At 36.4% G+C, this 11597-nt stretch overlaps 1 protein-coding gene across 2 annotated transcripts in view; it reads right to left on the bottom strand.

Annotated features, from left to right (window-relative positions):
* Positions 1-524: 524 nt before the first annotated feature.
* Positions 525-11597, bottom strand: part of BRWD1 (bromodomain and WD repeat domain containing 1) — a 66520-nt gene continuing 55447 nt past the window's right edge. For both annotated transcript variants that reach the window (XM_052794168.1, XM_052794169.1), the window contains one exon: positions 525-3692. In XM_052794168.1, coding sequence (XP_052650128.1) covers positions 2545-3692 — 1148 coding nt within the window. In that variant the 3' untranslated portion in view covers positions 525-2544. The remainder of the gene's footprint in view (positions 3693-11597) is intronic.

Here is an 11597-nt window from a genome sequence, read left to right as displayed (position 1 = left end):
TACCCCCAGGACAGCTAGACCAACTAAAGAATGCTGACTGATTAAAATTACCTGGAAGATGAAAGAACTGCTTTCTGCAAGGCTTAAAAAGAGCCAGTTTTGATAAGAGTCAGCATGCTCATTTAAATAAACTAAAAAAATAATAATTTCAAACTCGTAGAGGGCGAAAGAGTACAAGTCCCTTTCCAGTTTAATCATTTCTCCTCCTACAGACAGGTTCCAAGGAGCCAGTATGTATAAAATCAGGAAATACAAAACAGCATTTGCTTTGCTTATAAAATAAAGTGTTACGGTCCCTAGGCCAGTAATTCCCTCTCAGATATATAAACACAGAGGCCAGAACCTTCTCCCAGCTTTCAGGGATCACCACGAACATGTAGCACATAAGCACCATATGACAGAATACAGCATCTGAAGAAGGGCAAGAAAGAAAACAGTCTTTTTAAATCTAAGCCTGAATTAGAAATACAAACCTACCAGCCCAATTTTAGCTGTTTAAACTTAATAAAAACTCTGTCGTTCACTTAAGAGCTCTTGTACCAGTATTTATTCCTATACCGGAAGTTATACTCCATAGAACATTGATCATAAGCAGCTGCTGAGCAATGCATTCAGTTATTGGATAATATAAAAATACCAGCTGACTCACTCTCTTTTAACAATGTTGCCCCTAAAAGGTAAGAAACACAAAGCCACCTCCAAGTTCCATCACTAAACACAACTGTGTTCATTTTTTAGAAACCAACTTAAAGAATTCAGATAAACATGTACCCCGAATTTACAAAATTCCACTGTATTATATTAAGGACTCTGCTCTAAATAAAATTCCTGGGGCAAGAATGACATAAAGCAGGTTATTTTCATACTTCACATAGAAGTTTTAAGGAAAAAAAAAAATTCTCTACACCGAGATAACATTCTAGACACCAAAGTGACGTGATGGTAAATACACACACCTTTTGGCACATGATGCCAGCGACGTTGTTGGAGAAGTGGTTCTCACTAACCGCTGGTAAGCGGTGTGGGACACCCTTTTCCACTACTTCACTTCCATTTGTACAAGCAGTTGTGGCATTAACGACTGTGATTGTGCAGCTGCACTGCCTGTTGTTGTTTTTTTTTCCCCCAAACCCCTTCCAGACGCTACTACCCATCCAATCTGCTGGAAAAATGATTCACAAACTTGCTATTTCAGTTAAAATGGGCTGGGTTAGCATAAATCTAATATTCTGACATATCTCCTATTGAACAACAAGATCAGGAATCTCCAAGTCTTACTAAGTGTGAGGAAGGGAACCAGCAGAGCAGAGGGAGGAAATCTAGTGTGGAGTGGGAAAGGAGCAGAGATCACCAAGCGCCTGGTGTTGGACTGAAGGCAGCGATCGTGAGGCTTCCGCCAGCACAGCTCCAGGGAAAAGCAAAGTAAGAGTTTAGAGGTGCTGTGCGTTCTCGTAATTGATATCTGGCCAACCAAGAATTCACACATTTTTCCTGGAGAAATTTTCTCCAATCTCCTACGCAAGAATTATTTCTTGTCAACAACAGCCACCTCGAACATTTAAAAAATAGGAGATGTACTGCAATAATCAGAAACTGATAAGGTTTAATCAATGAGAAGTCTAACATTAAAACACTTAAAAAATTTAAATATGGAAGAACAACAGAAATGTAGCAAAAAGGTCTGGAATGTAAGAATCCTGCACCTCAAGCTTTTCACGCATAAAGAAAACAGAACAAATGTTTTGTTTGTTTTTCTATTTTATAAAGAAAACACACAAAAACCCTTAGGCCCAAGAGTTCACCTGCATTTCATATTCTATAATTTTACAGTATAGAAGTCACATTAATGATGATAGTACTACCTGTCAGCATAAACCCTCTCTTTGCCAGCACCAATATGCCTGTTTAATTGGCAAATATGCTTTTTCCACTGGTAACTGGTTCTATTTGCATGTTATCAATAATGGAAGTACAGAACATTTAACATCTGTACTAACACAAGTTGTAAAGTTATTAGCCTAGTGACCATTCATTACTCTTTTGATGCAATGCTAGCATCCACCAGATTTTTATAGTGTATAGTATTATTTATAAGCCTGTTATTATTGTATATGATTTCATACAGCATTAGAGATGTTTGAAATCTGTTCTTGAATGTTGTATGAACTAGGTAGTATTCCATTGCAGCACCCATAACAATAATACTCAACATACTGCTATTAACCTGTTGCGCAGTGTTTTAACATTTTTTTTAACTCTTGTTATATGTAATAAAATACCAGTAAAGACAAAAAATTGCCCCTATAATGAGGCACATTTTGGCATCTGTGCTAAATGCTGCTACATGGGCAGGCAAGTGCAAGTCAAAATATGAAAAGGAGAAAGTCATAATCTAATCACATTCATAACTTTTTCATAGAAAAATATAAATATATTCCCTGAAATGTAGGACAAAGAAAAGCCAGCATCCATCGTGAGTTCTAGTGCTATTACCATTAAAAAAAAAAAAAAAAAAAAAAAGTGGGCTGGCTTTTCCTTTTAAGGTTACGTTTCACAATCTACATCATCTAAACTTCTGTCATCATCATCATCACAATCGTCGTATCTCACAGTCCGTCTACCACCATTCCGAGTTCTTATCTTAGAACGCCTATTAGCTCTTCTATATTTGGTGTAATCCAAATCTTCAGAGTCATTTTCTTGGTTAGGTTTCCAACGTTTCCTTCGCTGGGGTCTTCTGGAAGGCTTAGGTAAATTGGAATTGGTAATTTCTTTTCTAACCATTTCCGATTTCCTTTTCCTCTTTCTTGTTTCTGTGGCATCACTATAGATACTGTTATCAGTTCCAGAGTCTGAATCAGAAGAACAATTGAAACTGGCTTTTGAACTTCCTGCAGTCCCAGGTGCTTCCACATTCTCTGATACCGAGCTTTTTTCATCTTTCTTCCCTCCTGTTTCAGATTCTGCTGTTTCTTTGAAGTTATCCAATAATTTTGATCTTTTGAAAGCAGCTCTACATTTTTTATTTGATACTTCTCTGATATTTTTAGTTTTGTGTTTAGCTAAGTCAGAATCTACCTCCTCTTCAGAGTTGCTCGTATGATGGTTGTGGGCTGAAGTTGACTGTCCAGAACTTCCCCAGTTTCTCCCATTTGCCATCCTGTGGTTTGTGGAATTCTCTTCTGAAGAGTCATATTCAAGATTTTTAAGAGCTGCAGCACAGACTGTTTTGTGTGCCTGACTGTGGTTATCATCATTCTGCTTTTGAGTCACTTTTATCTCTGCCTCAGATTCTGTTTTTTCATTCTCAGACTCACTAATGTATTTTCTCTTAGGAGCAGATGATTCAGGACAGGAAAGTTTTTTTCTGCCAGAAAGCTGTTCTTTCTCATTTTCAGACTTCAAGCAAGCATCTATCTCCAAGCTGCCGATCAGTTTCTTCCTGGATGCTGCAGACACATTGCCATGAAGCTGCCTCCTGTTCTTTTTTACTGTGTAAACACTTTCCGAGCTTGATAATTCTTCCTTTGTATCGCTCATTATCTTAATCTTACTAGCTGCCAAAGTGGCACATCTGCGTGGATTTTTCTTCTCAGTCACATTTGACAGCTTTATGTGTTTCTTGTAGTTAATGATACATGTCCTGCTCCTGAGCACTTTTGCACTTTGTCCAGTCTCCTCAGATGTTGATTCTACAAAATAGAGATTTAGAAGTTCTTTTTAATAACTTACATTCCTGAAATAATTACTTTATTAAGCACAAACACTACCACCTTTAATAAAATACACAAAAGCTTTTTTTTTTTAATTTCAACTGTTACGTGCAATTTACTTTAAGCCTTTACTAAAAATACAGTCAGCCAGTCCCAGGGATACTTTTAACTCTCAGGACTACTCTTTTGCTTTGAGATAACGAAGAAGTGTGAAAGTAACATTCTTTAGCATCACTCCAGTAACTAGCTTAGAAATTACAAATTACCTTAGTAAACAAATGCTTTCATATTACTCTTACTTCTATCATTAGAAGCTATCATTTTCTTACTAGAATGAACTATCAAAATTATTACACATTTTAGACCTTCTTATTCTAAAAAAGAGATTGTAATATTTTATGTAGACACAAGCCCCAGATGGATTTCACAATTTTAGCATTATTTCACATACACAGAGAACATTTAACCCGTCTGGTTCCTTAGCGACTTAAACAGTAAGATTGCTTCTAACAGTGAATCTTCCATTCAGTATTTTTAATACAGCACTTGCTTCTTATGTTGGGTTTTAAAACAAATATTCAATCTGTAAATAATATGAACAATGTTACAAAGATCAATGGTTTAAACTTTTACCTCCTAAATTATACAGAATTACTCACAGGTATCAGTAAAAATTAAAAGCAGAAATTCTTGAAGTAAATTTATTTGCATAGATGTAGTGGGTTGACCCTGGCTGGATGCCAGGTGCCCACCAAAGCCACTCTATCACTCCCCCTTCTCAGCTGGACAGGGGGGAGAAAATATAACAAAAGGATCGTAGGTCAAGATAAGGACAGTTTAATAAAGTGAAAGCCAAGGTCACGCACGAAAGCAAAGAAAAACAAATGATATTATTCTCTACTTCCCATCAGCAGGTGATGTCTAGCCACTTCCCGGGAAGCAGGGCTTCAGTACGCGTAGTGGTTGCTCCAGAAGACAAAAATGCCCCCCTTCCGTCTCCCTTTACTTAGCTTTTATATCTGAGCTGACGTCATATGGTATGGAATATGTTTGGTTAGTTTAGGTCAGCTGTCCTGGTTATGTCCCCTCCCGAGGTCTTGCCCTGCCCCAGCCTGCCATTGAGGGGGGGGCAAAAATGTTGGGGAGACAGCCTTGATGCTGTGCCAGCACTGCTCAGCAGTAGCCAAAACACTGGTGTGTTATCAACACCTTTCTAGCTACTGATGCAGAGCACAGTGCTATGAGGGCTGCTATGGGGAGAATTAACTCCATCTCAGCCAGACCCAATACAATAGACTTCATTAAAAAAACCAATAAAATTTTGCTATTTTAGCAGAAATGTGTTTTGCAAAGTTAGTTTTCCCATCTTGTATTCCTTTGTAGCTGTTACTGACTTTATGAGCAAAATAAACATGTACTCCATTAAAGCCTCTACATTATATTAGCCTATTATCTCCTGATAATAGTAAATTTTGTTCTACCTTAAACTCCTTACTTTTGATGATTCTCTACCTGTACTCAGCAAACAGAGGGAAAAATCATGGCAGCTGCTGTATATTTGCAGAACACTAGAGGAAACTAAATTTAGGAAACTAAATATTGTTTCAAGTAGAAGTTTGGGGAAACGAGAATTTTCTAGAGGGCATGCTCTGTCATCTTCCTTTATGGAGGGATGAAACAAGCTCATGTTGCTAACTTTGTTTCAACTGTCTGAACTGCTAATGGCCAAATGCCTTCTGAGAATGACAGCCACCCAGACACAGGAACACTAGCCTGAGACTTAAAACCAAGTAATGTTCAGTTCCTTAACCAGAAGTGTTAACACTGCAAGTCATTTGTACTCTCTTGTTCCCCAATTCCTCACCTGTGAGGTAAGGACAGGGCAACATTCTCCCTAAATTCTGACAAGAATAAATGCAATGAAGATGTATTATTGAAAGTTTAAAAAAAATAAAATAAAAAAAAATTATGGGACACAAATTCCAATGTCCAGCTTGCGTACCAATATTAAAAATCTCTTCAGATACCAAATCTGGTTATTATTTCAATGTAAATCCTTTTATGTACTACTCAAATATATTCCTATTTTTTCATTTCCAAAGGATAATTTACTGTCTTTTCTAACAGTTTCCAGAAATTATACATGAACACTACTACTGTTATTATTTGTATTGTGTGATTTTATGGCCAAAACATAACACATTTCTGCTGAACATTGCATAATGCTGTATAAAAGGTGAACTAATTTACAGATTAAAAAAAAATTAAGAGCTAAAGCTTAAATTATATACTGTCCTCCAATACTATCAAGTAGACATGTACACAACATGCGGCTGCTGCCTATAGCTATTAGGAGGTAAGCCTGAATAGGCAGGACCAAAGAGCTTTAACATGGTAAATTACACTCAAAACAGGAAAATACATGGTAAATTACACTTGAAACAGGAAAATACTTTAAGTAAACATAGTGATGTATCATAACATACCAGTGGTGGCAAACAACACACAAGTTACTGGTACAAAGAGGCATTTTGACCAGTTAGTAAGCATGGAAATGTATAACCCAACCTTACATCTGCTTTGAGCTACACTCGCATTCTAGAAGGGCAGTTTGGTAAGGTGGAAAAGACTGCCCAGCCTTAATACTGAGTGCTAACTTAATCCCCTTTGGCCTTCTCAAGAAATAAATGTTTAAACCTTAAAGATATCAACTGGAACTATTCCCAGAAAGGCAGCTAAAAAAAGAAAAAAAGAAAAAGAATGCACACAATGATTTTGGCCAGTTTGTCACAGTAACAGGTGCTTAGGTGTTTATAGATGCATGTTTTGAGAAAAAAAGCCTTTATCATCATAAACAGATTATGTGTATTTTCAAAGTTTCAACAGCTAATTCCTAAGATGGAATGCAAGACTAAAGTGTAAAGGAGTCCAGCCTTTCTGCAACACACTACCAGAATATTAAATCTATACATTGTATACAAAATCTTAAATTGGGAACAAATTTGTATAAAGCTCATTTTTTAATTAAAGCTTTAATTAAAGCTTAATGAAACTACACAATGAACATCCTGAATTAAATGCTGCAAAGGTACAAACAGATTGCACAGGCAGGAAGAGGGAGGATTAAACAAACTCCACTACCCACAAAAACTGGGACAGCATTTAAAAGAAAGGCACCAAGACACAAAGGCCTTGTCCATCAAGTTTACCATTGTGACAAGCTGTCCTGGAGTTCATGCCACCAAACTCTAAACCTGAAGTCCAGGCTGCAATACTGGGTAGGAATATGCAGCCACACTTCCAGTCAGCTAATCTGCAGGGTGTACTGCAGTCCACAAAGTATTTCCCAACCCTTATTGACCAACTATGCAATTTATGTGAAAACTTCTAGTTGTTTGGTTTTTTTCCCCTCATATATACAAAAACATGCTATATACTATAGATCTATATTATATAAACCACATTAGATAAAGTATAATATAAATTACAGTACTATATATACTATGTTTTATATATTATAGTATATATGTAGTGTATATATATTACATATATTAAAAAAATAACCAAAGCAAAGTTTCCACATAATTTGCTTAGCTGGTTAATTGTGTAGTGTATATATAGTTTACAGAGAGAATATGTATTTATTTGAAAATATGTATTATATAAATATATACGTGCCTACATGTAGGTATTTAAATAAAAGCATGCATATACTACAGCAGTACCTAACAGTAACTTTTAGAAGTACAAACAAGTTTAGCTTCCTATTTACAGTTAACAGCCTCCTTAGAACAGGGCAATGCATGCATCAGTTTGGCAAACCACAGTAAACCAGGCTGTGCTAATAGCACATCTGTTGTTGCATCCATTGACTGTTGAGGAAAAAAATGAGCTAGAAAGGGCATCTGCTAATTTAAAAATAATTATGTAACTACCTGTGGTAATATCCCAAATTAGATTAAAGATTAGATAAACTGAAATGGAAAATATTGTGTTTTACAGTAAACATTGTCCAAAGCTAGCTATCGGTTCATATATAGGACAACTAATGTTTCAACAAAACAATCAGGGGGAATAAATCACAATGTAAAGAAAACTAAATGCCCCAAAGTTACCTGCCTATAAAGAACACTGTATAGGACAATGATATATTCCCCTTTCACGTGCAAGAAGTCTCAGACTTGGCCCTACATCTTTAACCATCCTGGTTCTGCACATACTGGAAACATAACATTAAGAAGTTTTTTACTAAGTTAGCAGTATACTGAGCCCTTTTGGCAGATGACTGTGCAATGAGACCCAAATGATGCAAGTATTCATGACTGTATTTTATCCTTACTGACTTCTAAAGAGCATACTTCATGGCCTTGTAGAAACTTAGTGATACTTGCTCTTGCTCCATACTCACCTTAGGGATTTCCTTTAGGTGGGGTCTCTTCATTTGATTTAAGAGTTTCAAAAGGGCAGCAGCTTAAAAATTTTTGTAACACAAAAAACCTGACATTGTACTGTGCATGCACCTCAACATTTGGGTGCTTATGCAGGGCAGGGCATGTTAAACATTTTGTATGGAGTAAGACTGTTCCATAATAAATGAGCCCCCCTTAAAGCAAAAACGTGGATATTAAAGTAAAAAATATACTGTTTATTTTCTTACTGATTCTCATTAAAATCTTTGGTAATGTTATTATGATCATCAAAAAAATGCAGCCCTTGGCAACTAACTGATAATACTTATTGATACTTGCCAATGCTTGGCACCAACTGCACATGGAAAACAATGCTGAATTTGTTTTTATGATCGGCAGTTTTACCTAGTGGATGAACACTGATTACTAAAGAAGCTATGGCCCAAGTAAAAGGATGAGAATTAACAAAAAAAAAGAAATAATCCAAAAAGTTTAAGAGAGAATATATGTGTAAGAGGAGTTTTGCTCCAAGTTAGAGCTGGAAGACAAATTAACATTTCACACTCATGGGCATAAAAGGTGCAATACAGCAGAAGCTACAGTTTAACCAGAGTGTTAAAGAATTGGCAAGAAGAGAAACCAAATTTTCATCAAGCTTTAAAACTCTACAATATAAACATTTAAAACATCCACGTTACATTCAAAGGACAAACTAAAGAGACCCAAAGCTCAGTGTTGGCTACCCAGTGTGACAGCTTCTACAGATTTCATGGGAAATGTTTACACAAAAAGTGTAAGGGAAGTTTTTAAAATTAACCAGTCTTGTTTTCCCCTTAAAAATGAGGTGTAGACAAAGCTTGATAAGGGAAATGTTACCAGTTGGCTACTCCAAAAGCTACAAATTCCCACAAGATGAAGTATTTGTACAAATACCTTCCCTTTTTTCTGTATTAAAAGTCTCTTCAAATCTTCTCAAAGTAATGGTACAAGTCTCCAAAAAACCCCCCAAAAAGTTTTAATATTTGACTCGGGAGTTTTGACATATGGAGCACGTTCAAGTAAGATTTTAAATTCTATAAAGCTATTAAAAGATCCCCTCCCCCAATTCTCTTAAGTTTTAGAAAGTGACTATGGCAACATAGTTCTGACAAGTCTAGAGTTCAGTAGCCAATTACAGAACTCAACAGCTCTTCCCTGCTGCTCCTCAGGTCCATCTGGCATCTTTGCACATTGCTAATGTTAAAACATTAAGAAAGGTTTTCAGTATGTTTAGCAACTATAAATACAAAGATCTTTTTAGTACAAAAGAAATAAGTATTCCTTGAGGAAAACTGTCAAGATGGATTCATCTCAAGAGACAATTATGTTCTTCTCAAGATTCTTTAACTGCTGCATTACAAGTGTGTATCAAAGCTACTACCTGAGAGGGCACAAAAATGTGAAACAATCAAACATAAAAGGCTGTTAAAAATTTACTCAGTCTGGAAGAAAAAAATATATGCTGTCAAAAAGAATCCTTTCCGCCACCTTATTTTTTGGCAAGGCAGCATTCAGTTGACACTGAACACTGGAAAGGAAGCAGCTTGGACACAGAAGGATTTTACCCTTCTACAATGCAGTACTGAAGATGCCTCTTTTCTCAGTTGCCAAATAAAGTGATGTAGGAAGTAACTGAAAACACTGATAGGAATTTTTGCTCCAAAACATGGCAGACTTCAATTCTGATCAAATATTATGTGCACCGGAAAAGTTTAATTCTGTTTTGTATGCTTGGTATGGAATACAACTAACCACACCCCTTGAGCTTGAGTACTTTTTTTCTTTAATTCCCTTAAAGCCTTTTGATAACTATTTGCAGGGCACCGAATTCCTGTAAACCCATGTGTTAAGGCTAAACAATGCAGACTGCTTGCTTTGAGGGAGGTGGGTGAGGAAGACTGCTGGGAAAGATTAGTCTTTGCACCATAATAATAAAACAAAAGCTATATAATGAAGTCTTGAAAATAAAAAGAAATGCTATGTAAAAATGTGTGCAACAGTTCACACAATATAATCCTGTACATTGAACATACTCATTTTTCTCTTTATGATAACTGTAAGTCATGAGAGCTCTCAAAGCCTGAAAAATTTGCTTTACTCATTGTAAAGCATACTGACAACTTGCACCTGAAGAAAGTTAGATATGGAAAAAGCTAAGGATCCAGCTTTATCTATTGCCACTTATGGGTATTCTCTCAAGTCAAGTCTTTTAAGAGTGTTTAAGATCTTTCACAGATTTTTTTGGGGGGGGGGGGGGGGGGGCCGCGGAACCAAACCACAAAAACTCCAACCACAGTTAAAATTCCAAAGGAGTTTTTAGAGTTTCATAATCTGGTCTCTGTGATTCAGTGACAGGTTTGGAAGGATTAGACCAAACACCAATCTTTGAACAGTCTTTCAAATTCTAAGTCAGGACCAGTCCCCTAACAACACGAAGACACATAATGGACAGAACCTGTTTTAATAAATCTTAGCATCATTCTGATAAGCTTAATAAAAAAAAAACCCAACCCCAAAACAAATCTCCAAATCATAACGTATCAGCCAGCACACACAAGCATTTGAGTGACAGACAAAATTATAGAAAAAACCCCAAAAGCAAAGAACTAAACTTTTTGAAACAAGTGGAATGGTAAATCTTGCTTCTGCAACCATCTGGAATTTCTGCCCTTCAGTTGGCTGTTGCTAACTGCTTTACAGAGATCTTCTCATGTAATGTCTTATCAGTATGATAATGTAGTTAGAACAGTGACATGATGCTTCAATTAGATACAACACTGCTTAGACACCCATGAATCTATGAAACTAAAGCAAGCAAGGAACCTCCCCCCCAAAACCACCCAAACCCCTGTATGTTAAATCTGGGAAAAGCCATACACTACCAATGTAGCAAAGTGCCTCTCTGTCTTAAGGATGCTACGCATCCCTGACAGAATAAAATCCAAAAGTCAAATCAAGTTACAGGTTCCAGTGTACACCATGGAAGTAAGAATAATTAAAACACCTTTCGATCAAATTCATTTTGAAAGACTATAAATAAAAATCAGGTTACTTAATTGAAAATAATGGTTGTCTGCTTTGGTACAGAAAATTTCAACAGAAAATTAAGATAATCTGAACTAAGTACTATTACTTTACCCACAAACTCAAGGTAACAGGACTAGAAACCAGGGGGGTTTCATTACTGAAATTCTCAAAACAAGGAGCAGGCCAAAGAAAGAGAATGTATTGCTCCTTTTGAGATTCTGCTACCTTGAGCTGCATACCATAGAATTCATTCACAACACCCTTTAGAATATTGCTTAGTTTTGTGCCAACAACCTGAAAGCCAGCTTTTCTCAAATTTAACTGTCATGACATGCACACACAGCAATATTACTTCAGAACAGGTATTTTAGCATTAGTTACTCTGCTATGTAGATAAGCAAGTGCAAGT

This window comes from Harpia harpyja, chromosome 8 (assembly GCF_026419915.1).
Source record: "Harpia harpyja isolate bHarHar1 chromosome 8, bHarHar1 primary haplotype, whole genome shotgun sequence".
NCBI lineage: Eukaryota > Metazoa > Chordata > Aves > Accipitriformes > Accipitridae > Harpia > Harpia harpyja.
The sequence above is the reverse complement of the archived record's forward strand: the minus strand, read 5'-3'. Positions and strand labels throughout refer to the sequence as shown.